Raw genomic sequence first — 26,834 nt, 5'->3', positions numbered from 1 at the left:
AGGCTAACCAATCCCAGCTCCCTCAGCCTCTCCTCATAGGGCTGTGCTCAAGGCCTCTCCCCAGCCTCGTTGCCCTTCTCTGGACACGCTCAAGCATCTCAATGTCCCTCCTAAACTGGGGGGCCCAGAACTGAACACAGCACTCAAGGTGTGGTCTAACCAGTGCAGAGTACAGGGGCAGAATGACCTCCCTGCTCCTGCTGGCCACACCATTCCTGATGCAGGCCAGGATGCCACTGGCTCTCTTGGCCACCTGGGCACACTGCTGGCTCATGTTCAGGTGGGTATCAATCAGCACCTCCAGATCCCTCTCTGTCTGGCTGCTCTCCAGCCACTCCGACCCCAGCCTGTATCTCTGCATGGGGTTGTTGTGGCCAAAGTGCAGCACCCTGCACTTGGAGCTATTGAACCCCATCCCCTTGGACTCTGCCCATCTGTCCAGGCGGTCAAGGTCCTGCTGCAGAGCCCTTCTGCCTTCCAACTCAGTCACATCTGCCCCCAGCTTGGTGTCATCTGCACACTTGCTGATGACTGACTCCATGCCCTCATCCAGATCATCTATGAAGATGTTAAAGAGGATGGGGCCCAGCACTGATCCCTGAGGGACACCGCCAGTGGCGGCTGCCAGCTGGATGTGGCACCATTCACCACCACTCTCTGGGTCCGGCCCTCCAAAATCCTTTCAACACCCAAACCCTCCCACTCCCTCCCACCTCTCACTTTAAGCAGGCTTACAGAGATTAAAAGTATATGTAAATTAAGTTCAAGTAAAATCAACACTTCATAAAACGGACAAATTGGTAAGTTAATTAGCAGCCTAATTGCTGAAGAAAGTTAATTAGCTTGTTAATTAGTTGCCTAGTTATTAAGTCACCAAAATGGGTATTCAGCAACCACAGACACTTTAAATATTGTGCTTGAAGAGGAAGGAGCTGGAAATTTGGGGGGAGGGGGAGAGAAAGGAGACACTTACTCTGCCTGATTAACCTTTTGTCCGCTACCAGAACATTTTCTGCGTCTACAATGATAACCTTCCCATCTCTTGGTCCAACTGCAAAGTTGTCAAAGCTGACATCGAGGAGGTAGAGTGCAAACTCAAAGTCATTATTTGTCAGCTGTTCAGCGATTTCCATTAACTGCCAGGCCAGATCCACTCGTTTCTCCCAGGGCGCGTTGAAGTAACTCCACAGCTCTTCTCCAACGTAATTGACAGCCACCATTCTCCCGCAGGCTCCTAGGTACTTGGCGAACGGCCAGCCCTCATCGGATGGAAAACTCTGTGCATGAAGAGATGGTTCAAAGTTTTCATTAATACAAACCAGTTTAGGTTTTAAAAGGCTGTTCAATAAAATGTACATAAAAAGACACCTGTAAATAGCCGTGGACACTACATTTCCAGAATCCTCACCGCTGAAAGACAAAACAAAACAATGTTTGTGCCAGCAAGAGGACCTGCTGGACCACTAAAGAGTTAGAGTCATACAATCAACCAGGTTGGAAGAGACCTCCAAGATCATCCAGTCCAACCTAGCACCCAGCCCTAGCCAGTCAACCAGACCATGGCACTAAGTGCCTCAGCCAGGCTTTGCTTCAACACCTCCAGGCACAGTGACTCCACCACCTCCCTGGGCAGCCCATTCCAATGCCAATCACTCTCTCTGCCAATAACTTCCTCCTAACATCCAGCCTAGACCTCCCTTGGCACAACTTGAGGCTGTGTCCCCTTGTTCTGTTGCTGGTTGCCTGGCAGAAGAGGCCACCCCCCACCTGGTTACAGCCTCCCTTCAGGTAGTTGTAGACAGCAATGAGGTCTGCCCTGAGCCTCCTCTTCTCTAGGCTAAACACCCCCAGCTCCCTCAGCCTCTCCTCATAGGGTTTGTGTTCCAGGCCTCTCACCAGCTTTGTTGCCCTTCTCTGGACACGTCCCAGCACCTCAACATCTCTCTTGAATTGAGGGGCCCAGAACTGGACACAGTTAGAGGACTTGAAATAACACACATTCCATATCTAGCTTTCCACATATCACACATACTCATGTATATATGCATGCTTCCACCCTCTTTCTCCATTGCTATTTCATACACATCTGTTGCACTAAGACAAGTATACTCCCAACCAACACAATCTTGCATCTGATATGTTTAATTAATATCAATTAAAAAAACAAACTAGAAAGTTTTTTGAACCTACACCTCCTTCTCTTCAACATTCCCTCCCTTCCTATTTTTCACCAGTCTATTAGGTTCCTTTGAAGATACTCCTATGTGCTCGTTTGAGCCTAGCTAGAATGTTTTGGTGAGAAGAACTAGATTACAGGCTGTGAAAAGGAAAACAGAACGATGTCTACCTCACTCACAGGCTTGCTGAGAGATACAAGAATCCAAACACAGATAATTCACTTCTGCTGGGGAGCTCCAATCTGCATTTCTCTCTTAAGCCTCTCTGCCGTTTCTCTGATTAACCCACTTTGCTTCCTAACCCCCTGGTCAAACCTCCATTCTCCTTGGGACTGGGGTAAGGTTGAGAGGGGTGGGAGAAGGTGGAAGGGCGGTTGGGAGCCCCTCCTGGGGACTCAGGTTTCTGGAAGGGCTGTTGTGTTTCTGTATTACCTTTTACCTTGTCTATTTCTGCATATAACTATATACTGTAAATCTCTGCTTGTAAATTGTGCTAAGCTGCAAATAATAAGCTTCATTCAATTTCCAGAGGTGGCTAAGTCTAGTCTGGGTGATTTCCAAAGTGGGGAAGGTGGGGGGGCAGGGAACACCCAAACCATCACACCACATTTGAAGATCTCTCCCAGAAAAGGTCACAGAATAAAGTATGAAAGAAAGCTCAGGATTTCTTTTGCTTCTAGTACCACTGAATTGCTATGCACAGGCTTTGTCTGTTGCATGCAATCATAGAATGGTTTAGGTTGGAAGGGACCTCAAGGATCATTCGGCTCCAACCCCCCACTGTAGGCAGGGACACCTCCCACTAGAGCAGGTCGCTCAAGGTCTCATCCAACCTGGCCTTGAACACCTCCAGGCAGGGAGCAGCCACAGCCTCCCTTGGCAAACCTGTGCCAGTGTCTCACCACCCTCACTGCAAAGAACCCTTTCCTAACATCTACTTGGCATCTCCCCTCTGCCAGTTCAAACCCATTCCCCCTTGTCCTGTCATTACAAGACCTTGTCAATAGTCCCTCCCCAGCCTTCCTGTAAGCCCCCTTCAGATACTGGAAGGCTACTACAAGGTCTCCTCGAATCCTTTTCTTCCCCAGGCTGCAGAGCCCCAACTCTCATAGCCTGTCCTCATAGCAGAGCTGCTGCAGCCCTCTGAGCATCTTCATGGCCCTCCTTTGGACTCGCTCCAACAGTTCCATACACCCACAGAGCATTTTCATCACAAGTAAGATCTTTCTGAAACAGTAGCTTTCTTGGAAATTAACATAAGAGACTGCAAAAGCATAACATATCACAAGCATTTAAAAACCCCACGAAACACACCAGCATATTTTCCCTACTTCAGTTGTGCTGAACATACCCTAAGACTTCAATATGAGTGGATGAACATTTAGAAGGTATCCTCCATGCTACGTATCATGGAGAGATATTAAACTAAGAAGCCCAGGATACACAGAAGTTCATCCTCTTTAAGAATATTAGCTACACTGATTTTAACAACTGGGAAATATTGCTATGTGGACATGCTCCTCCCTTGTGCACTAGCTTGCTGTTGTGTCATCAGAAGCAACTGATAATCAGATCTGCAGTTACAATACCTTGGGCCATGAGGATGATCAGAGGGCTGGAACAGCTCTGCTATGAGGACAGACTGAAAGAGTTGGAGCTGTTCAGTCTGGAGACGAGGAGGCTTCCAGGGGACCTACTTGTGGCCTTCCAATATCTGAAGGGAGCCTACAAAAAGGATGGGGAGGGACTTTCTGGGCTCTCAGGGAGTGATAAGACTAGGGGGGAATGGAGGAAAGCTGGAGGTGAGGAGGTTCAGACTGGATGTGAAGGGGAAGTTGTTGAGCATGAGAGTGGTGAGAGTCTGGAATGGGTTGCCCAGGGAGGTGGTTGAGGCCCCATGCCTAGAGGTGTTTAAGGCCAGGCTGGATGAGGCTGTGGCCAGCCTGATCTAAGGTAGGGTGTCCCTGCCCATAGCATGGGGGCTAGAACTAGATGATCCTTGTGGTCCCTTCCAACCCTGACTGATTCTGTGATATAGCACAGACTTTACCACACTTGACACGAACATGGGTTTCAGTCTGAAAGGAGGCTTCATACTTCCCGCAATCCATCACTGCAGAAAACATTTAAGGTAAATTGAAGAAGAGAGCTATTAGAAGGAAACACATCATTGTAGAACAAATCTGACAGGAACAAATGTGCCTAGCACTCCTTATCCTTTATACACCCCACTGTAAAACAACTTAGAAAAGCTGTGAGTGCTTATGAACCCTTAGTTTTACCTGTGCCTGTGCTTCCTTTTGTAACAGTTGTTTAATCATTTTATCTTGTGTGGCTGCCACTAAGCCAAGGTTACAACACTGATTTTGGCCACAAATACCAGAAGCTGAATAATGCACAAGGAACTTCAAGTCACATCCAATCCCAAGAATTAATACTTATTCTTCAAATGCAAGCAGCAGAATGAAAGCCATATTCAAATCACAAAACAAAACTAAAGCCTTTAAGAAACAAACAAACAACAAAACAGATCTACTTTTTGGGGAGGGAAGGATGAGATTGAACAAAGCCAAGTGCAGGGTTCTACACTTTGGCCACAACAACCCCAAGCAGCACTACAGGCTGGGGACAGAGTGGCTGGAGAACAGCCAGGCAGAGAGGGACCTGGGGATGCTGGTAAATAGTAGCTAAACATGAGCCAGTGTGCCCAGGACAGCCAATGGCATCCTGGCCTGGCTCAGGAGCAGTGTGGCCAGCAGGACAAGGGAGGTTATTCTGCCCCTGTGCTCAGCACTGCTCAGGCCACAACTTGAGTGCTGTGTCCAGTTCTGGGCTCCTCAATTCAAAAGAGATGGGCAATGAAGCTGGAGAGGGACCTGGAACACAGCCCTGTGAGGAGAGTCTGAGGGAGCTGGGGGAAAAGGAGGCTCAGGGCCGACCTCATTGCTGTCTACAACTACCTGAAGGGACATTGTAGCCAGGTGGGGGTTGGCCTCTTCTGCCAGGCAAGCAGCAACAGAACAAGGGGACACAGTCTCAAGTTGTGCCTGCAGAAGTCTAGGCTGGATGTTAGGATGAAGTTGTTGGCAGAGAGAGTGATTGGCATTGGAATGGGCTGCCCAGGGAGGTGGTGGAGTCACTGTCCCTGGAGGTGTTGAAGCAAAGCCTGGATGAGGCACTTAGTGCCATGGTCTATTTGACTGGCTAGGGCTGGGTGCTAGGCCTGGATGATCTTGGAGGTCTTTTCCAACCAGGCTGATTGTATGACATGCTATTTAATGTTATCTCTCAGCAAGAAGATGAGCTTTCTAGTTTGCACAACTGAAAAATGCTCACTTTCACATGCTTTTTTAAAAGGGCATGACTTAATGATCATTAAACCCCTTTCTGTGTGCCAGAATCCAAGGATTTCTATCAAAGGTTAGAGGCATTAATTGAGCTCTTATCCAAAATAAAGGCTGAGTACCAGGTTAGCTTGTACCTAGCTGCTAGTAGTCCTTGCTTGGAACATTTAAGAACACTGCAATCTGTTCATTTACAGTTTAAAATCTTTAATTTTGAGACATTTAAAAAATACTGTTTTAATGTGCTAACAACTATTCAGTATTTGGATCTTACTGGGAGGTGAGCATTCACTCCAGACTATTCTGGCTCAAAATGACCTTTACAGAATTTTCAAGAACTCTTCAAAGGTTGTAGACAGCAAATCTTGTCTACAAAATACATACAAACAAATTAAAACCATAACCAGTCCATGCTGTTGACACAGTTGGCCATCTTTACAGCAAAAGCCTTTAAGCTAACCTTTAAAATGACAAGTGTAGAAGACAAATATAGAGGAAATTACTGTGTTTACCATTGCAAAGAACCACCTTTCTTGGTTGGTCAAAAGGACATCAAGGCCCACATTACTAGCAGAATTTTCAAGTGCCAAGTATTTGGACTTCTGCTTTATTTTCATCACCTGATGTAATGACATAGGCAAATATGGTCATGAGAAGTTCTCAGATTGACACAGAGTTAAATTTGATGGGCTTGAAATCAGTGTATTTTCAAGCAGTGATACCATACTATGTCTCTGTCTAGACTGCTGGAGACTGCCCTCAAGAGCTCCAGACCTCTGAGGCTCCAGAGCAAGCCAGGATGGAGGAGTTTGCTTTGGCTGATGAGGACTATGTCAGGGATCGGTTAAGCAACCTGGACACCTATAAATCCATGGGTACTGATGGGATGCACCAGTGGGTATTGAGGGAGCTGGCAGAAGTCATTACTAGGTCACTCTCCATCACCTTTGTAAGTCATGGGGAATAGGAGAGGTGCCTGAAGACTGAAGAAAATGTCACTCCAGTCTCCAAAAAAGGCAAGGAGGATAACTCAGGTAACTACAGACTGGTCAACCTCACCTTCATCCTTGGAAAGGTGATGAAGCAATATCTCCTTGGCACAGCCTCAAGGCACAGCAAGGATAAGGTGATCATGGGGAGCAGTCATTATGGTTTTACCCAGGAGAAGTTATGTTTAACCAATCTGACAGCCTTTTAAGAGGACATAAGCAGGCAGATAGATGATGGCAGTGCAGAGGATGTGCTTTATCTTGGTATCACAAAAGCATCTGACACCATCTCCCACAGCATCCTCCCAGCCAAACTGAGGAAGTGTGGTCTGGGTGATTGGGTAATGAGGTGGGTTGAGAACTGGTTGAAGGAAAGAATTAAGAGAGTTGTGGTCAAGTGGCAGAGTCTAATCAGAGGCCTGTGTCAGGCATTGCTACTGGAACCAGTACTATTCAATATATTCATCACTGGCATGGGTGAAGGAACAGAGTGCACTGTCAGCAAGTTTGCTGGTGACAATGAACAGAGGAGTGGCTGGCACACCTGAAGGCTGTGCTGCCACTCAGTGAGACCCAAACAGGTTGGAGAATTGGGCAGGGAGAAACTGAATGAAATCCAACAAGGACAAGCAGAGAGTCTTGCATCTGGCAAAGAACACCCCCATGGAGCAATACAGGTTGAGGCTCAGTCTGTTAAAGAACAGCCCTAGGGAAAAGAACCTGGGAGACCTGGTGGACAACAAGATGATTATGAGCCAGCAATGTGCCCTCATGGCCAAGAGGGCCAAGGGCATCCTGGGATGTACTAGCAGGGGTGTGGGTAGTAGGTCAAGAGAGGTTCTCCTCCTCTATTCTGCTCCAGTGAGGTTGCACCTGGAATACTGTGGCCAGTTCTGGGCCACTCAATTCAAGGAGGCCCTCAGAGAACTGTGTGAAAGAGTCCAGTGCAGAGACACAAAGGTATCACAGTATTATTAGGATTGGAAGAGACCTCACAGATCATCAAGTCCAACCCTTCACCACTGAGCTCAAGGCTAGACCATGGCACCAAGTGCCACGTCCAATCCTGCCTTGAACAGGTGATTAAGGGAGTGTACATTTTCCTTGTGAGGAAAGGCTGAGGCAGCTGAGGCTCTTTAGCTTGGAAGAGTGATCTTCATAAAGCTTATAAGTATGTGAAGGACAAGTGTCAGGAGGATGGAGCCAGGCTCTTCTCAGTTATGTTTGATGATAGGACAAAGGACAGCAAGTACAATGCTGGAGCAGAGAAAGTTCCACCTAAACATAAAGAAAAACCTTTTTCACTGTAAGGGTGACAGAGCAGTAGCAAAAGCTGCCCAGAGAGGTTGTAGGGTCTTCTTCTCTGGAGGCATTCAAGACCCACCGGGATGCTTTCCTGTGTGACCTACTCTAGGTGATGCTGTTCTGGCATAGGGGTTGGACTAGATGATCTTTCAAGGACCCTTCCAGCCCCTAACATTCTGTGATGTAATTGAGAAGAACTAAATCTCACTGACTGAATCTACTATGCAATAAGGGTGACACCATCCAGTCTTCAGATTTCATCTGTAGAATGCAGGGCAATAAATGAAGGTAGTATGCATGGCAAATACCCAAAAGTTCAGGGCAAGTCAAGTGACAATGTTCCACAGTTAAGAATTTGGCTGGGTTTTGTTGTCTGAGGGTTTTTTTGTTGGTGGTGGTTGGTTACTGTGGTTTTGGTTGGTTAGCTGGGCTTTATTTGGTGTGGTTTTGTTGTTGTTGTCTTTAGCAAAATAACCTTCCAGGAAAAAAAAAAGTATTATGGTAATTCAGTGTTCTCTGTTCTACCAACGCAAGGAAAATTCATACCTGTGGCACCAATAACCACCAAAATGTGATTCTGTGTCTGTTGTTCATCAAATTAAACTAGTTCTTCACAAAGGATTGTGTCATTTCTCTCAAAACACAGCAACTAGGAGCTGCTGTTAAGGCATAACCACCACAGAAGTCTAGGAAAGAAAGAGGTTTGTTCCAGTGAGGGGGATCAAGAGGCATACAGCAAAATTCAAAATACTGCCCACCACTACCACTCTGTTGGAGAGTAGGAGAGTTGGGCAGAGGGACCTGGCCAGGCTGGATGGGTGGGCAGAGGCCAATGGGATGAGATTTAACAAGGCCAAGTGCAGGGTTCTACGCTTTGGCCACAACAACCCCAAGCAGCACTACAGGCTGAGGAGAGAGTGGCTGAGAGCAGCCAGGAAGAAAGGGAGCTGGGGGTGCTGGTAGAGAGTAGCTGAAGATGAGGCAGCAGTGTGCCCAGGTGGGCAGGAGAGCCAATGGCATCCTGGCCTGGATCAAGAACAGTGTGGCCAGCAGGACAAGGGAGGTTCTTCTGCCCCTGTACTCAGCACTGGTCAAGCCACACCTTGAGTGCTGTGTCCAGTTCTGGGCCCCTCAATTCAAGAGAGATGTTGAGGTGCTGGAATGTGTCCAGAGAAGGGCAATGAAGCTGGTGAGGGGCCTGGAACACAGCCCTGTGAGGAGAGGCTGAGGGAGATGGAGTTGTTTAGCCTGGAGAAGAGGAGGCTCAGGGCAGACCTCATTGGTGTCTACAGCTACCTGCAGGGAGGTTGTAGCCAGGTGGGGTTGGTCTCATCTGCCAGGCAAGCAGCAACAGAACAAGCGGACACAGTCTCAAGTTGTGCCAGGGCAGGTCTAGGCTGGATGTTAGGAGGAAGTTGTTGGCAGAGTGACTGTCATTGGAATGGGCTGCCCAGGGAGGTGGTGGAGTTGCCATCCCTGGATGTGTTCAAGAAAAGCCTGGATGAGGCACTTAGTGCCATGGTCTGATTGATTGGCTAGGGCTGGGTGCTAGGCTGGCCTGGATGATCTTGGAGGTCTCTTCCAATCCAATTGATTCTGTGATCAGAGAAAAGCTACACAGCTTCCTATTATGGAAGCTCAAATGTGTGTACCCATGCTTTACCCATATCTTATAAACAGTAATTTACCTCTCCAATTGGAGAACATTTCACCACATGTGCATAACATTTTCATACTACAGGATTTTACCAGCACACAATGCAATATATGCAGCTGCTACAGACACGAGACCTAAATGTTTTCATTTAGGCATGACTTTGGACCACCAGACTCCTTTTCCACCTATCTCCTATATTCCAGTTCTGCTTTGCTTAAAGCCTTTGCCTCCCTTTACAAATATAAATCCCACAAGCAGTGGAATCTGACAAAGGCTGTGCTATGTTTGGAAGTGAAGTTGTCCATCCCTTCCAACCCATCAGGCACAGTCATTTCAATCCTTCCCTTCATATCATTAGGAGAGCAATGTAGTTAGTGCTTGCTTGGCTGGTGTTCAGCTGAATGGGAAGCCTGATCCAGCTTACCAGATCATGATAGTCCTGGGAAACAGGAGGCAGCCTAAATATCTAGGTGCAGAAGAGAGGGAAGGAGTTAAGAGGACCTTTCCTTTCCAGCAGTAGCAGGTATTTTAAAAGCACAGTGTTTGTCATAACAGTACACTGATCTTCAAAACACATCTATTATGCTTCCTGCCTTATCTACACTTCATCACACACAGGAAATTCCAGGAGCAGTCTGGTTTATTAAGTGAACATCCCAAACATTACTAGTAAAATAGCTGCATGGCATACCCTAACAGATCTATTTATAACTCCGTGGCAATAAAAAGATCTTTTGACAACAGGAGCTCAGGGAATCCTGCCAACATCTGCACATGTACAAACAACATCTCTGTTTTGGCTCACCTCCAACTGGCATGTAACAGCCACATATACACTCCATTACCCGAGCCAGCAGCCGAAGAAGGGGATAAAAATATGCACAAGTGCCTCATTCAGCAGTTTTAGACCCACTCAGTGAATATGACAAGAATATTAATTGAAGTGTAGATCTGTTGTCTCAGTAAGGAGAGATCTGTAACTTTGTACTGGTTTATTTTTGTAGATGGAATTGCAGTTAACAGGAGGACTTAACCAGTTTATGGACTGAAACCCAATCTGACATGAACACATGTGGTCATTACACGAGTTTTCCATGAACGAGCTGCATGGCAAAATGAAAAGCCTGGGAGACAGCTGCTGAAAAGAACAGATTTCTGTCATGTATAACCTCATTGTATATTAGCAGGGGTGAGGTTAGGGGCTCAAGAGAGGCTCTCCTCCCGCTCTAGTCTGCCCTGTAAGCCCACATCTGGAATACTGTGCCCAGTTCTGGGCTCCTCAGTTCAAGAATTGCCCCAGGGAACTGCTTGAAAGCATCCAGCACACAGCCACAAAGTAGATGAAAGGAGTGGAACATCTCCCTTATGAGGAGAGGCTGAGGGAGCAGGGGCTCTTGAGCTGGGAGGAGACTCAGAGGTGACCTCATTCATGTTCACAAATATGCAGAGTGTTGGAAGGACAAAGCCAGACCTAATGATAGGAAGAGGGCAATGGGTGCAAGCTGTCATAGAATCAACCAGGTTGGAAGAGACCTCCAAGATCATCCAGGCCAACCTAGCACCCAGCCCTATTCAGTCAACCAGACCATGGCACTAAGTGCCCCATCCAGGCTTTTCTTCAACACCTCCAGGGACGGTGCCTCCACCACCTCCCTGGGCAGCCCATTCCAATGCCAATCACTCTCTCTGACAACAACTTCCTCCTAACATCCAGCCTGTGCTTCCCCTGGCACAACTTGAGACTGTGTCCCCTTCTTCTGTTGTTGCTTGTCTGGCAGAAGAGACCAACCCCACCTGGCTACAGCCTCCCTTAAGGTAGTTGTAGACAGCAATGAGCTCTGCCCTGAGCCTCCTCTTCTGCAGAGTGCACACCCCCAGCTCCCTCAGCCTCTCCTCATAGGGTTTGTGTTCCAGGCTTTTCACCAGCTGAAGCATAGGAGGTTACTTGGGAATACAAGGAAAAACTTTTTCACTGTGAGAATGCCAAAGCACTGGAACAGGCTGCCAGGGAAGTTGGAGTCTTCTTCTCTGAAGACATTCAAAACCCACCTGGATGTGTTCCTGTGTGACCTATTCTAGGTGAGCCTACTGTGGCAGGGGGGTTGGACTAGATGACCTTTCAAGGTTCTTTCTGACCCCTAATGTTCTGTGATTCTGTGTGATTTTAACTTTACTTTCATTCTTAAATTATATATATATATATATATTTATATATGTAAGTATAAATTAGATATTTTTGTCCTTGACTATGCGATTTGAAGACTTTAAAATGTGCATTGGATAATCAGGATAAAAACTAAGGTCTTGTTCAAAATCAAAAACCTCTGGCAAAAGAATCCACAATTCTGATGCATCCATTCACGTTTTGTCTGTGAATATACACAAAAATGCCATGGAAACCATAGACAACTAAGCTCTTTGAAGTGTTTGAAAACACAGTAATGCATATAAAATCATAGTCAGGGTTGGAAGGGACCACAAGGAGCATCTATTTCCAACCCCACTGTCATGCCCAGGGACACCCTACCCTAGAGCAAGCTGCACACAACCTCATTCAGCCTGGCCCTGAACACCTCCAGGGACAGTCTCCACCACCTCCCTGGGCAACCCATTCCAGGCTCTTTCCACTCTCATGCTCAACAACTTCCTCCTCACATTCAGGCCAAATCTCCCCAGCTCCAGCTTTGCTCCATTCCCCCCAGTCCTGTCACTTCCTGACAGCCTAATAAGTCACTCCTCAGCTTTTTTGTAGGCCCCCTTCAGATCCTGGAAGGCCACAAGAAGGTCACCTCAGAGCCTTCTCTTCTCCAGCCTGCACAGCCCCAACTCTTTCAGACTGTGCTCACAGCAGAGCTGCTGCAGCCCTCTCAGCATCCCAGTGGCCCTGCTCTGGATACACTCCAGCATCTCCACACTCTACCAGATGCTACATGTCATTACCAATTTTTGAGTAAAAAAGCCCCCAAAAATCACAAGCTTAAACCAAACCATAAAACACTCTAAAGAACTACATCTTAAATATGATGGAGCTGAAAGGAAAAAAAACAACACAACAACAACAACATCTGCAAAACAGAGTAGGAGCTCAAGACTCTGAAGACTTTCATGGGCAGAATTACACACTTTGGGACACCTTTGCTAAAATATTCCTGCTAAAACATGGTTGTCCAGGCACACCTTGGCCTGGCAAGTAAGAATGTGGGTTCCTGGCTGGATGAGCTGCCTTGGAGTGGTATTTGAAAGACTGAGATTGGGGCTTTTTCAGTCTGGAAAATAGCAGACTGAGGTGGGGGAATCTCAGCAGTGCTGAGCAATACTTCAAGGGTGGGTGTCAGGAGGGTGGGACCAGTGGTGCTCAGTGGCAGAAGAAGATGTAACAGACACAAACCTGAATGTAAGAAGTTGCATCTAAACATGAGGAGGAACTTCTTTACTTTGAGGGTGGTAAAGTGCTGGAGCAGGCTGCCCAGAGAGGTTGTGGAGCCTCCTATGGAGACATGCAAAACCTTCCTAGATGTGTTCCTGCCCTGGCTGCTCCTGCTCTGGCAGGGGGGTTGGACTAGATGATCTGACCTTCTGAGATGCCTTCCAACCCTTAACACTCTGTGAGTCTGTGACACACTCTTCAAAAGGGAAAAAAGTCCTTCTTTCTCACAGAGCACACTTGATTCTGCTGTGTAAACCAAAGCTGGCAGCTCTATTACTCATCAAGGCACAGAAGTAAAGCTCTGGAACCACAAAGAGATAGAGATCTGACTTTACAACTAAACTTTTAAGATCAAAGAACATTAAAGTGCATGGTCTTAACAGAGATGCCTTCTTTTGTTAGGAGCTGATCTCCATTCCACAAGATAATGTATTCAAAAGACTTTGTGGATGCTAGCAAGTCTAATGAAAGCAATTTCACTTTCAAACACATGCCAATTCAGTTGCCAGTCAACTAAAATTCCCACAGAAAATATATACTGAGTGTGGATTTCATTAAGTATTCCAAATATGAGGTGTTCTTGTTGAAATTAAGTTTATTTTACTTGGGTTTGGTTTCATTACATTTCAGCCAGTTCCTACGTAAAAATCATGCCAACAGGGGGTACACATCAGGGTTAACTGAGACACTAAAGGATCACAACGCAGACAATTCTACCCAGAAGTTGCTTAATGATCAAGTTGAACCCCTGAACTATAAAGTTTATATTTTACACTGTTGTGAGGGATCTGTAACTTCTCCATGCAAATTAATGCATTATTAAATGCAAGAGCCACCGTAACAGAAATCCAATCACAGCATCACAGAACCAGTCAGAGTTGGAAGGGACCACAAGGATCATTTAGTTACAACCCCCCTGCAATGGACAGGGACACCCTACCCTAGAGCAGGCTGCACACAACATCATTCAGCCTGGCCTTAAACACCTCCAGCCATGGGGCCTCAAGCACCTCCCTGGGGCAACCCATTCCAGGCTCTTCCACTCTCGTGCTCAAAAACTTCCTCCTCACATCTAATCTGAACCTCTCCACCTCCAGCTTTGCTCCATTCCCCCCAGTCCTGTCACTCCCTGACAGCCTCAAAAGTCCCTCCCCAGCTTTTTTGTAGCCTTCTTCAGACACTGGAAGGCCACAAGAAGGTCACCTGGGAGCCTCCTCTTCTTCAGACTGCACAGCCCCAACTCTCTCAGTCTGTCCTCACAGCAGAGCTGCTGCAGCCCTCTCAGCATCCTCATGGCCCTTCTCTGGACACACTCCAGCATCTAAACATCCCTCTTGTCCCAGGGGCTCCAGAACTGGATGCAGTACTCCAGGTGGGGTCTCAGCAGAGCACAGCAGAGGGGGAGAATCACCTCCCTGTCCCTGCTGGCCACATTTCTCCTGCTGCAGCCCAGGCTCTGCTTGGTTTTCTGGGCTGCAAGTGCACACTGCTGGCTCCTGTTGAGCTTCTCATCCACCAGCACTCCCAAGTCCCTCTCCTCAGGGCTGCTCTCCAGCCACTCACTGCCCAGCCTGGATTTGCACTTGGGATTGCCCCGACCCAGATGCAGAACATTGCACTCGGTCTTGTTGAACCTCACATTACATTGTTGTGGGTTTTTTTAAAGATCTTTCCACAGTGGTTTATACTTCAAGAAGCTTTTTTAATTAAGCTTACATCAGATGAAAGCAAACAGCATCAACTTCTCATCAGTTATGGGCTTGGAATAGATCACTGTAAAGAAATCCTAGCAGAGATGGCATACTCTTAGTTCTGAAAAAGTTCACTTGCAAAACTAAGACAAAACTAAAGCCTCAATTACTCACTTGAGGGAAGTAAAACTCAGCTCGCCCTCAATGTTAGACTTAACAGAAGCCAAAGCACCACACTCATTTTTCAAGTTTCGAAGGTGTAGTAAACACTTTTTTTGTTCCTGAAAACTGCTGAGAGTTACAATTTAACAGGAGGATTTCTACCACAGTCGGTGCAAGTTTCTTGGTAGCTTCTAAGAGAGTCACTCCTCATAACACACACCCCACAACTTCAAGAGTTTCTAGACTACTGTAAGACATTCCTCATGTTTTCACTCTAGGAGAGTTCCAGCAGAAAGGATGAAAACAGTTGTGACCACTCAAAGAACACAAGTAAATATGGTGGCACGAGAAACAGAAGACAGTTGTGGGCTAACAGGCACACACACAGTGTCACTGCCAGAAACAACTCTTCAGTTTTCAACACAAATCACAATCATAGAATCAACCAGGTTGGAAGAGACCTCCAAGATCATCCAGTCCAACCTAGCACCCAGCCCTAGCCAGTCAACCAGACCATGGCACTAAGTGCCTCAGCCAGGCTTTTCTGGAACACCTCCAGAGACAGCGACTCCACCACCTCCCTGGGCAGCCCATTCCAATGCCAATCACTCTCTCTGACAACAACTTCCTCCTAACATCCAGCCTAGACCTCCCCTGGCACACTTTGGGGCTCTGTCCCCTTGTTCTGTTGCTGCTTGCCTGGCAGAAGAGCCCAACCCCACCTGGCTACAGCCTCCCTTCAGGTAGTTGTAGACAGCAATGAGCTCTGCCCTGAGCTTCCTCTGCTGCAGGCTGCACACCCCCAGCTCCCTCAGCCTCTCCTCACAGGGCTGTGCTCCAGGCCCCTCACCAGCTTTGTTGCCCTTCTCTGGACATGCTCCAGCATCTCAACAGCTCTCCTGAACTGAGGAGCTCAGAACTGGACATAGCACTCAAGGTGTGGCCTGACCAGTGCTGAGTACAGGGGCAGAATAACCTCCCTCATCCTACTGGCCACACTGCTCCTGAGCCAGGCCAGGATGCCATTGGCTCACTTGCCCACCTGGGCACACTGCTGGTTCATCTTCAGCTACTATCTTTCAGTACCCCCAGGTCCCTTTCCTGCTGGCTGCTTTCCAGCCACTCAGTCCCCAGCCTGTAGTGCTGCTTGGGGTTGTTGTGGCCAAAGTGCAGAATCCTGCACTTGGCCTTGTTCAATCTCATCCCCTTGGCCTCTGCCCACCCATCCAGCCTGGCCAGGTCCCTCTGCAGGGCTCTCCTACCTTCCAACAGATCAACACCTGCTCCTAGCTTGGTGTCATCTGCAAACTTACTGATGCAGGACTCAATCCCCTCGTCCAGATCATCAGTAAAGATATTGAACAGGACTGGGCCCAGCACTGATCCCTAAGGATCAGTGCAACCTTCTCCTAATGGGAGGCTACAATACAACAGTGATGGCAGCTTTGCTATTTTAAAACGTGGACAGTGGAAATTCAGGAACAGACAACAAATTCATCTCCTTTCTCTGCAATACTGAGTATGCAAAATAGCAATCAAAAAAAAGACTAAAGCCTCTGTTTAACGATTAAAATTTAAATCCTTTGCTTTCTGGATTATCTCCTCTACAGGTGCCAGTCAATACAGCTGTGTAAAACACAATTTCAAGATGGATGTAGCAAGGGGGAAAAACAGGGGGGCCAAGCAGAGCCTGGGCTGCAGCAGGAGAAATGTGGCCAGCAGGGACAGGGAGGTGATTCTCTCCCTCTGCTGTGCTCTGCTGAGACCCCACCTGGAGTACTGCATCCAGTTCTGGAGCCCCCATTACAGAAGGGATGTGGAGATGCTGGAGTGTGTCCAGAGAAGGGCCATGAGGATGCTCAGAGGGCTGCAGCAGCTCTGCTGCGAGGACAGACTGAGGGAGTTGGGGCTGTGTAGTCTGGCAAAGAGAAGGCTCTGAGGTGACCTTCTTGTGGCCTTCCAGTGTCTGAAGGGGGCTACAAAAAAGCTGGGGAGGGACTTTTGAGGCTGTCAGGCAGTGACAAGACTAGGGGGAATGGAGGTGGGTAGGTTCAGGCTGGAGGTGAGGAGGAAGTTCTTCACCCTGAGAGTGGTGAGAGCTTGGAATGGGTTGCCCAGGGAGATGTCTAAGGCTCCATCCCTGGAGGTGTTTAAGGCCAGGCTGGCTGAGGCTGTGTGCAACCTGATCTAGGGTAGGGTGTCCCTGTCCATGGCAGGGGGGTTGGAACTAAATGATCCTTGTGGTCCCTTCCAGCCCTGACTGATTCTATGGAAAAAAAAATTAAAAATCTACTTATCCATAAATTAGGGCTTGTAGAAACATTCTTTAAGTCACATCTACGTTTAATGCAAAAAGAAAAAATAGCTTTAAAAGCAAAAAATATTCCAACAGCTTTAAAAGCAAAAAATACTCCAACAATTACATAGCTGTAACTTGAGGAGAAGCAAGAAGTCATGATTTATAACCTATGATTTATAACCATCTGCAGCAGACTGTAGTCAATCTTTACATTGAAACTGTAGATAATCAAAACACCTCAAAACAACTGGAGATAAAGACAACTAGTGATAAAGTTTAAATCTTGTTTGGGATCAGTTATCAGAAAGATCAGAGGAAAATGTTTAGCAATTTAAAATGCTATGCACCAAGCTAGGAACAGGTGTTTACCTGTTGGAAGGTAGGAGAGCCCTGCAGAGGGACCTGGACAGGCTGGATGGGTGGGCAGAGGCCAATGGGATGAGATTTAACAAGGCCAAGTGCAGGGTTCTGCACTTTGGCCAAAACAACCCCAAGCAGTGCTACAGGCTGGGGAGAGAGTGGCTGAAGAGCAGACAAGAGGAAAGGGACCTGGGGGTACTGGTAGGTAGTAGCTGAAGATGAACCAGCAGTGTGCCCAGGTGGCCAAGAGAGCCAATGGCATCATGGCCTGCATCAGGAGCAGTGTGGCTAGCAGGACAAAAGAGGTTCTTCTGCCCCTGTGCTCATCACTGCTCAGGCCACACCTTGAGTGCTGTGTCCAGTTCTGAGCTCCTCAATTCAAGAGAGATGTTGAGGTGCTGGAAGGTGTCCAGAGAAGGGCGACGAAGCTGGTGAGGGCCTGGAACATAAACCCTATGAGGAGAGGCTGAGGGAGCTGAGGGTGTGCAGCCTGGAGAAGAGGAGGCTCAGGGCAGAGCTCATTGCTGTCTACAACTACCTGAAGGGAGGCTGTAGCCAGGTGGGGGTTGGCCTCTTCTCCCAGGCAAGCAGCAACAGAAGAAGGGGACACAGTCTCAAGTTGTGCTGAAGGAAGTATAGGCTGGATGTTAGGAGGAAGTTCTTCACAGAGAGAGTGATTGGCATTGGAATGGGCTGCCCAGGGAGGTGGTGGAGTTGCTGTCCATGGAGGTGTTGAAGCAAAGCCTGGATGAGGCACTTAGTGCCATGGTCTGGTTGATTGGCTAGGGCTGGGTGCTAGGTTGGACTGGATGAGCTTGGAGGTCTCTTCCAACCTGGTTGATTCTATGATTCTAAATACTACTTAGTACATCAAAATGCCAGTAACTGTGAGCCAGGAATTAAATACTACAAGTCTACTAGAGGACTTATCAAGTAGTGCAGATAACTATCTTAAATCCTCTACTCTGTATTTAGTATAGGAAATTTTGAATCAGAAACAGCAAATTGAGTAATAAAGCTTAAAAAGTAGCAAGTGGAAAGCACTTGGCATTTTAATCATGTATTTAGGATAGAACTACAGAAAATGACCTATGACTAGAACAGTGCACATAATAAAAAAGAAAGAAATCTCAGCCAAGGAAACCTTCCCATTTACTACTGAGTTATATGTGGCACAACAAAATAACACTGTGAAATACTTTGCTAAATTGCTACTTTGAGTAAATCCAGCACCAGAAATCACTTCAGAAAGAGATCACAGTTGATGTTTCCATGTGTGTATAGCAGATGTTGATTACTGTTCTTCCAATAACAAAACCACACAGAAACCCCAACGATGACATTAAGACAAACCAAAAGAATTTTAGGTTATGTGGCAACAGAGTGCTCATGCAGAGTAATTATACCATGAATAGGGATACAGCTGTTGGACTGGGCTCTTTTTTATCACAAGGAACAACTGTGAGCAGGAAAAAAAGCCCTTAAACTGAAGTATTGAGAAAATGAATATAGGGAAGTGCAATGATTTGCACCATCTATTAAAACACACAAATTCTGCTGTTTTTCAGATAACTATTGGAGTTTTTCTTACAACCAGCAAAATAGAAGTATTTGAGACTTGTAATTTACATATGAGATCATAGAATCAATCAGGCTGGAAGAGACCTCTAAGCTCATCCAGTCCAACCTAGCACCCAGCCCTAGCCAGTCAACCAGACCATGGCACTAAGTGCCTCATCCAGGCTTTTCTTCAACACCTCCAGGGACAGAGTCTCCACCACCTCCCTGGGCAGCCCATTCCAAGGGCAAACATTCACCATCATTGTTTGTGCTAGTTTGAAGCAGGCTAGAATGTTCTGGTGAAAAGAAATAGATTATAGGCTGTAAAAAAAAAAACAATGGTGACATCTACTTCGCTCATAGTCTTACTAAGAAGTATGGGAACAAGGAATAAAAATAACCAGATAACACTCTTGCCATTTTTTCTCTCACTTGGGCTGCTGGCTGAGCTACATCTTACTCTCTAACCTCACCCTCCATTTGGGCTAACTCACTTTGCCTCTTAACCTCTGGCCGAACCTCCATTCTTCCTTGGGACTGGGGTAAGGTTGAGGGAGAAGGTGAAGGGTGGTTGGGAGCCCCTCCTGGGGACTCAGGTTTCTGGGAGGGCTGTTGTGTTTCTGTGTTACCTTTTACCTTCTCTATTTCTGTCTATAACTGTCTATACTGTAAATATCTGCTTGTATATTGTGCCAGCTGTAAATATAAGCTTCATTCATATTTCCAGAGCTGGCTGAGTCTAGCCTGGTTGATTTCTAAAAGTGGGGGGGGACAGGGAACACCCAAACCATCACATTGTTGAAGAATCTCTATTTTAACCAGGCTGTTAAAACCTGCAGCTTGAGATAAGCTTGCACTGATGCGCCCTGGCTATAATTCAGGCACCTTCCATAGTCTGAAAAAGACAGATTACTTGCAAGGATTGTATTTACTTTTATTAGCAAAGTTTTCATTAAAACTTCCATGTCCCTTTGAAAACAAAGCAAATGCACTCATTTCAACAGTGCATCTGGCAGTGTTGATCAATACAACAACCAGCACAAAAGTGAGTAGCGCAAGACCACCTCTAGGTGCACTGTTGACAACAGTATACAAAACCTCTATCTCAGTTATGCCAGGACAGATGGAAACTATCTTTTCTGAAGATTATTGGAGAAATACAACCATTTTACTGAAAAACCCTAATTTTCTTAGTTAGAAACTCTTTCTTACTTCAGCAGCAGTGAGTTACACTGTAATTTCAGCAGCTCCCAAACCAAGAAATTCTCCATTCTGCCCTGTTATCTGGAGTTACTGATTTTCAGGTTTTTAATGTGTTTAACTACAAAGTTTAAAACTTTGCCAGGGGCTTTGTTGGACAGAGTGTGGTTACATACCACAGCTCACAGAGTACCAGCTACATACAGACTTACACTGACAGCAGCTCAAAGAAATGGTAAGAGGCGACCACAGTGTGATGGTTTGGGTGTTCCCCACCCCCCCACACTTTAGAAGTCACCCAGACTAGTCTCAGTCGGCTCTGGAAATATGAATGAAGCTATTTATTTACAGCTAGCACAATGTACAAGCAGAGATTTACAATATATACAGTTCTGGTTGATTGGTTAGGGCTGGGTGCTAGGTTGGACTGGATGATCTTGGAGGTCTCTTCCAACCTGGTTGATTCTATGAAAAGGTAATACAGAAACACAACAGCCTTCCCAGAAACCTGAGTCCCCAGGAGGGGCTCTCAACCACCCCTGCACCTTCCCCCTGCCCCTCTCAACCTTACCCCAGTCCTAAAGAATAGAGGATCAGCCAAGAGGTTAAGAAGCAAAGGTGGGTTAGGCCAAATGGAAAGTGAGGTTAGGGAGTAAGATGCTGCTCACCCAGCAGCCCGAGGCCGAGTGCCACAAAATGGCAAGAGTGTTATCTAATGTTTTTCCTCTTCACCAAGACTCTGAGGGGAGTAGACATCACCACTGTTTTCCTTTCACAGCCTATGATCTAGTTCTTCACACCAAAACATTCTACCCTGCTTCAAACTAGCACACACAGTCACTCTGAACTCCTAACAGATCAGTGCAGGAGCTCTCTAGTAAATAAGAGGTTTGTCTAGAGAAAACTTAACTACTTCCCCAAATCTTTCTGCTTAACTACTTCATTTTTAGGAAAAAAAAAATCTTGTTCAGAAATGGGGGAAATTGTGTAAGAGTCAAAGACTGAACAACACTCTTAGTTCTACAGAATGCAGCAAGAGGCAGCAAGCATTTTTAGTTTGGTAACAGCGAGCTTATATTTGCAGCTGCAAGGAAAGAAAAAGAAATAATCATGCTATCACTCTGAGTAACAACCACTGTTTGCATGCCTTGGTTTAAAACACACACACCCACCACAAAGAACACAAGAAATGGTTTCTCCACTACAGTTATAACACAAACTAGAAGGTGAGTAGTTTATAAAAAGTCCTAGGGTAAGGATAAATCAGTTCACACCCATTCCAGTTCTATGAATTCTGCAAGAAGTGAATATTCACACTGCACTCTGTCTGCAATCTTACTTTTAAACCTCTGCTATTTCTCCACAAAGCAACTTTGGCCAGCCTGTCTTTGCAAGTGCTTGATGCAAACAGCCATCATACTCAATGATTAATCAGATGCCATGCACATATCACAGTATCACAGTATCATATCCCATCCTCCAGGTGATTCCTCTTTAGAATACTGTTTTCTATCACATGAGTTGAGAGGAACAGCAACAAAGTTTGTTCCTTTTGTCCAAATAAGCTGTTCTAGTTCATACAGAACATCACTTTAGGTGTAACAAATGGTATATATGTCGTTTCATTCAAATGAGAACTCAGATCAAAAAATGTGAAAGAATTTAACTACTGACTAGTTTTGCAAGATTCTGCAGAGGTAAAAATAGTAGTTTTCTTATTTCATGAAGTAGAATAGCAAGGGAGACTGAATTTTTCACAAAGTATGCATGAAGTTAAAAAGAGAGCTATTAAAAAATACAAATAGTTAGGATTTCAGTAAGCAATTTACACGATCTGTGTAATCTGTGCTCTTTTGTTACTGTTCAAAGACCTATAATAGGAAAGTATTATGCTATGAATTAAAGCACTACATGAAAATTTCCTACAGTAAAAGCTTTAAGTCAGCTGTGACAATACAGAGTTTGTAAGCAACACCACTTTAGGAATAATCCATTCTCCAAAGAGGCTCCATACTAAAATCCCTGGTACTGCTGATAAAAAGTCTTATAATCCACAAATTACTAACCCTAGTAAATGACTACAGTAACCTCTCTATTATAAAGTCAAAGACTGAGGTTTAAAATCAGTGATGATTTACATCTGCCTACTCCTGTAACTTAACACAGAACTTCAAAGCACCAAACAGTTTAGAGAGATCTCTGCTCCTGAATCAAGTGTTACTCATGACGGTGTTCTAAACAGTCACAATAATGTTTTATGAAAAGCTCAAGGGGAAAACTAACAATGTTCTTCTTTGTGCCTTTTTGTGACAGACAGATATCAGTGGCTGAATGCATTGATTATGTCTTTAAATATCTAAAGTCTGATTATTCACAGGGCAAGCAGGTTTCCTTTCCTGGAAGCAGCTGATTTTTAGAGTACGCCTCTATAGCTCATTCCCATCCCAGTATCTAATCTTCACCAATAATGCTGAAGCTGTCCTGGTTTTGCTGGGTCAGAATCCCAGGCCAGCCATGGGCTTCAAGCCATTAGCAATTCCAAATTACACAGGACAGCTGACCTGTGTTGGTCCACAGGTGTATCCCAGGCCATGAGCATCACACTCAGTATAAAAGCAGGAGTTCAATGAAGACAGGAGCCCCTCTTGCTCTTGATCCTGCTCCTCTTCCTTATCCCCAACCCTGGAAGGGCTTGCTCACCATGCTTGCCCTAAGGACTCCCTTCCTGTTTGTCATGATTGCTGTACACTTGCTGGGCAGATTATAACTTTGTACATTTTATATTGGTATTAGTTGAGCTGTTTCATTAAATCTGTTTTCCTTTCAGCCTATGCATCACCTCTCCTCTTCCTGATCCCCTTTCTCTGCTGGGAAAGGGTCACCAGGTGACTGAGTAACTGCTATAGTCTAACCCCACACACAGGCTACACCCAGATGCTACACCATAAAATGGAGAATCTATTAAGTGTGTTTGAACACACAAAGCTGGCCTGAAGTTCCCCAAAAATATTTTCCAGGATATACCTATTCATCAAAACTTACAAGGCACTGCAAAACATCTTCGATGTGACATGAAGTGACTGAACTTTACCTCATTCTGGACTGGTAAAGGCTGCCTTATTTCCCACCAATATGACCTGCCCTGCTCTCAGCAGCACCTTCACTAAGACAAATGGCAAGCAAAGTGCTTGCTAAGTTCATGGCCAATGATTTTCATCTCTTCGACAGATCTGCTTAATAGCCTCAGGGATCATCCACAGCTTATTTAAGAAGCTGACAGGAATCACGGCACTTAAATCGACCAGTGCTGGCCACTGCCTTTGATCCACCCCACAATAGTAAATACTGCAACAGTGCCACATCCTTTGTCTGTAAAGACTACATTAGCGCTGCAAACTATGAAGCGCACACAACTGTTTTCTGGACATCCAGATTCATGCTCAGGACACTGGAACCAGCATCCAGAACCAAAACCTGGACGTTGTGTGAAACACAGCCCAAACAAATCCATTTTCAAAGAACTTACAAATATATTCAGGCAAAGCAGCTCGGATTTTCTTCCTAGGGTTTCCTTTTTCACTAGGCTAAGGAGCGATTCTACAGCGAAATGTTAAGAGACATCCTGAGAAGTGAACTGGAAACTTACTCTGGAAACAAAACCCAAGAGCTGTACGTAAGGAGGCTAAAGGGCTGAACATATATTACCCCAAACCACATTTCTAGTTAAGTAGAACTCATAATTGCATTCTTTATAAATTAATCTGTAGGTGAATTTGCTAGGGGGGGAGGTGGAGTTCACAGCGATGCTTTCTGATCATTAGATAGTTCTCAGCCTCTCACTGAAAAAGCAGATGTTTGTAACCATAATCATGTAGTGATGCTCTGAAATGCATTTGCTAATATTATTTTTAGCAAGGTAAGGAGGGCTCAGTGGTTAGATGACAATTCTGAGACCAAACTTACTCACTAAAGGCATACTTGATATACAGCGTCAAGAGACAAAATGCAAAGCTCCTAATCTCAACAGCTATGCAACAGAAGCAACTGAATGGTGCTAGAGGACAAAACAGTTTCCAAGCAATTTTTCACGTAAAACTTTACCTAACAAGTCAAAGCACCCACTTCTGGCCCGTGTACCTAACCAGTCCTCTCAATGAAAGAACACAAAACATGCAACCACTGAAAAGAAAGTACTACTGGGCACTCCATTTTCTGCCTACAAAATAGCTATTGATGATTTTAACCGACAGAAAAAAAAACAAAAGCTGGACTTAGTTCACTCGATGTCAAACGAGTTGCTTTTTAAGAAGGAAAGCACAACAGCATCACAGCGGACTCTCCACTGTCTATTAAACTACGCCCTAAGAAACTACCCGGTTCCCTGCGCTGCCTAGGAATCTATGTGTTAGGGGAAATGCCACCGATGAAAGTGTGACACTTAACTGTAAAAAAGGTATAAATTCACCTGAAACAATCTATTTGCCTTGCAGCAAGCCACCCCACCACGCTGCGTGTGGAATAGCTGCTTGCTTTCACAGTATCACAGTATTATTAGGATTGGAAGAGACCTCACAGATCATCAAGTCCAACCCTTTACCACAGAGCTCAAGGCTAGACCATTCCCCACCGAACAGACGAGCTAGATATGAAAGGCAAAAATGGGTGGAGAACAAGTTAAAGTCTTAAGGCACAGCAGCACCGAGAAGACTAACCAGGAACGTAACGCTTAATGTCTTTGACGAAGAAAAACTATAGGACTGAACGAAGAAGATACAGCTCTCCCCTGGCTGGAAGCCCTCTCTTCAGGGTTATCTTCAGATAGGAGTCACTGTTAAAGATTTAAAGCAGTGCCCAGCGCCTCGCTGCTATTTCTGGGACGCGCTTCCCAGGAGTCCCCCCCTCTCCCTGCTATCCCCCGCCCGCAGGCAGCTGCGTGCGCCCGGCGCGGCGGCAAAACACCACCCGGCCACAGCCAGGGAGGGGGCGAGGAAGGGTCACGCTTAGGCAGCACGGGCTTAGGAACCCGCCGGACACTACTTGGCCGCACAGCATCTAGGAGAGCAGTCGAGGGCAGGCGCACTTAGCTTACCTGCAGCACCAGCGGCTCGGGGTTGAAGGCGAGGGTGATTAGGAGCTGCATGCGCTCCGAGTCCTTCAGGTTGCGCAGCAGGAAGCTGCCCGAGTCCTTGGTCTCGGCGTATCGGCGGACCAAGCGGTCGAGAAGGCGCTGCGAGGGGCAGTGTACCAGGTCCGACCAGCCCTCCACGGCGTCGGGGGTGAGGAGCCGCACGTCGCCGTTGAGGTTGGCGAACTCGGTGGCGTGCAGGGCCTGGAGGAGGTCGCAGCGGCCCCTGCCGGTAGCGCGGCGGCAGATTTTGGTGTCGATGTCGGCGAGCTCCTGCGCGGAGCCCAGGCGCTTGAGGACGACGCGGCGGCTGCCCTCGCGGGGCTCCCCGTAGCGCGCGAAGTAGACGTTCTTGACGTTGAAGAAGTCGAAGAGGCGGAGGCGGCCCCAGCTCTCCAGCCGCAGCTGCCCGTTGAGGAACTTGCGGCACCAGCTGGTGCCCCAGCAGGCCGGGCACTTATTGAGCTGTAAGAAGCGCCGCTCCGACAGCTCGTTGCGCTGCAGCGAGGCCAGCAGTGAGTGCGTGTTCAGCACCAGCGCCGCCGCCAGGCTGCCCAACACCGCCAGCTTCACGTAGCGGTACAGCCGCCCCAACTTCAGCGACACCAGCCGCAGCATCGTCCCGGGCCGAGGCCCCCCCCCGCCCTCCGCCGCGGTCGCTCCCCGCCCCGGCCGCGCTGCAGCTCCAGCACCAATAAACTCTCCGCCTCGCCGCTCAGCCCGATAAAAGGCAGCCAAGTTACAGAGGGGACGGCGGGGAGGGGGAGGTGCAGGGAAGGGGGAGGTGCCAGCAGCCCCGCCGGCCCCGCCCCCGCAGGAGGGGCTCCGCCGCTGCTGCCCCCCGCCGCCGCTGCGGAGGTGGGCACGAGCCGCCCGACCACCTCCGGCGGGCCCCGCCCCCCGCCGCTGGCCCCGCCCACCCGGGGCGGTTGGCTGCACGTGATGCGGCGCCGCGGCGCGTGCCCCGCCCCTCGGAGCGGCGCGGGGCTGCGCGCGCGGGGCGGAGGGGCGGGGCCTGGGGGCAGGTGGGAGGTCCCTGCGTGCACGCGCGCCGGAGAGGGGCTGTGGCGGGCCGCGAGGCGCGGGGCGGCGCTTCCCCGGGCCCCAGCGCCGGGCCCCTCCGGAGGCCTGCGGGACGGGCGGGCGCCGGCGGGGTCGGTAGCGGTGGGCGCCATGATGTGTCTCTCTCGTCCCAGGGTCGGGGTAGCCACAGTCGGCGCGTTCTAGGAGTGCTGTGCGGCCGGAGAGATGCCGCCTGGTTGTTGGCCGTGCGGATTCCGTAACCCTGCGCGGCGTGGGCTGCCTCTCAGGGTTCGCCGCAGCCCTCGCAGCGCTGCGGGTTCTGAAGGGTGGCCTTCGCGGTTACTCCGTTCTCGCCTGGCACGGCGGCACCGGCGCCAGTGCAGCTCAGCCCTGCCGCTAAGCGGTTGCTTGCTGACGCGATGCGCTGCCGCGGCTGTCGTGTACCCGGCGAGTGCCCGGGACGGTCAGACTCAGCGGGGCTTGGCGGCTTGGGGAGAGCATGGCCTGTGTGTGCC

General features: G+C 47.6%; 1 protein-coding gene across 1 annotated transcript in view; it reads right to left on the bottom strand.

Annotated features, from left to right (window-relative positions):
- Positions 1–26,114, bottom strand: part of DIPK2A (divergent protein kinase domain 2A) — a 31,521-nt gene extending 5,407 nt beyond the window's left edge. Inside the window, exons 1-2 of the mRNA XM_064152660.1 lie at positions 25,261–26,114; positions 974–1,277 (exon numbers count right to left, since the gene is read on the bottom strand). Of these exons, the coding sequence (XP_064008730.1) occupies positions 974–1,277; positions 25,261–25,914 (958 nt within the window). The 5' untranslated portion in view covers positions 25,915–26,114. The remainder of the gene's footprint in view (positions 1–973; positions 1,278–25,260) is intronic.
- Between the last annotated feature and the right edge of the window lie 720 nt (positions 26,115–26,834).

Source organism: Pogoniulus pusillus, chromosome 13 (assembly GCF_015220805.1).
Source record: "Pogoniulus pusillus isolate bPogPus1 chromosome 13, bPogPus1.pri, whole genome shotgun sequence".
In the NCBI taxonomy this organism is placed as follows: domain Eukaryota; kingdom Metazoa; phylum Chordata; class Aves; order Piciformes; family Lybiidae; genus Pogoniulus; species Pogoniulus pusillus.
The sequence above is the reverse complement of the archived record's forward strand: the minus strand, read 5'-3'. Positions and strand labels throughout refer to the sequence as shown.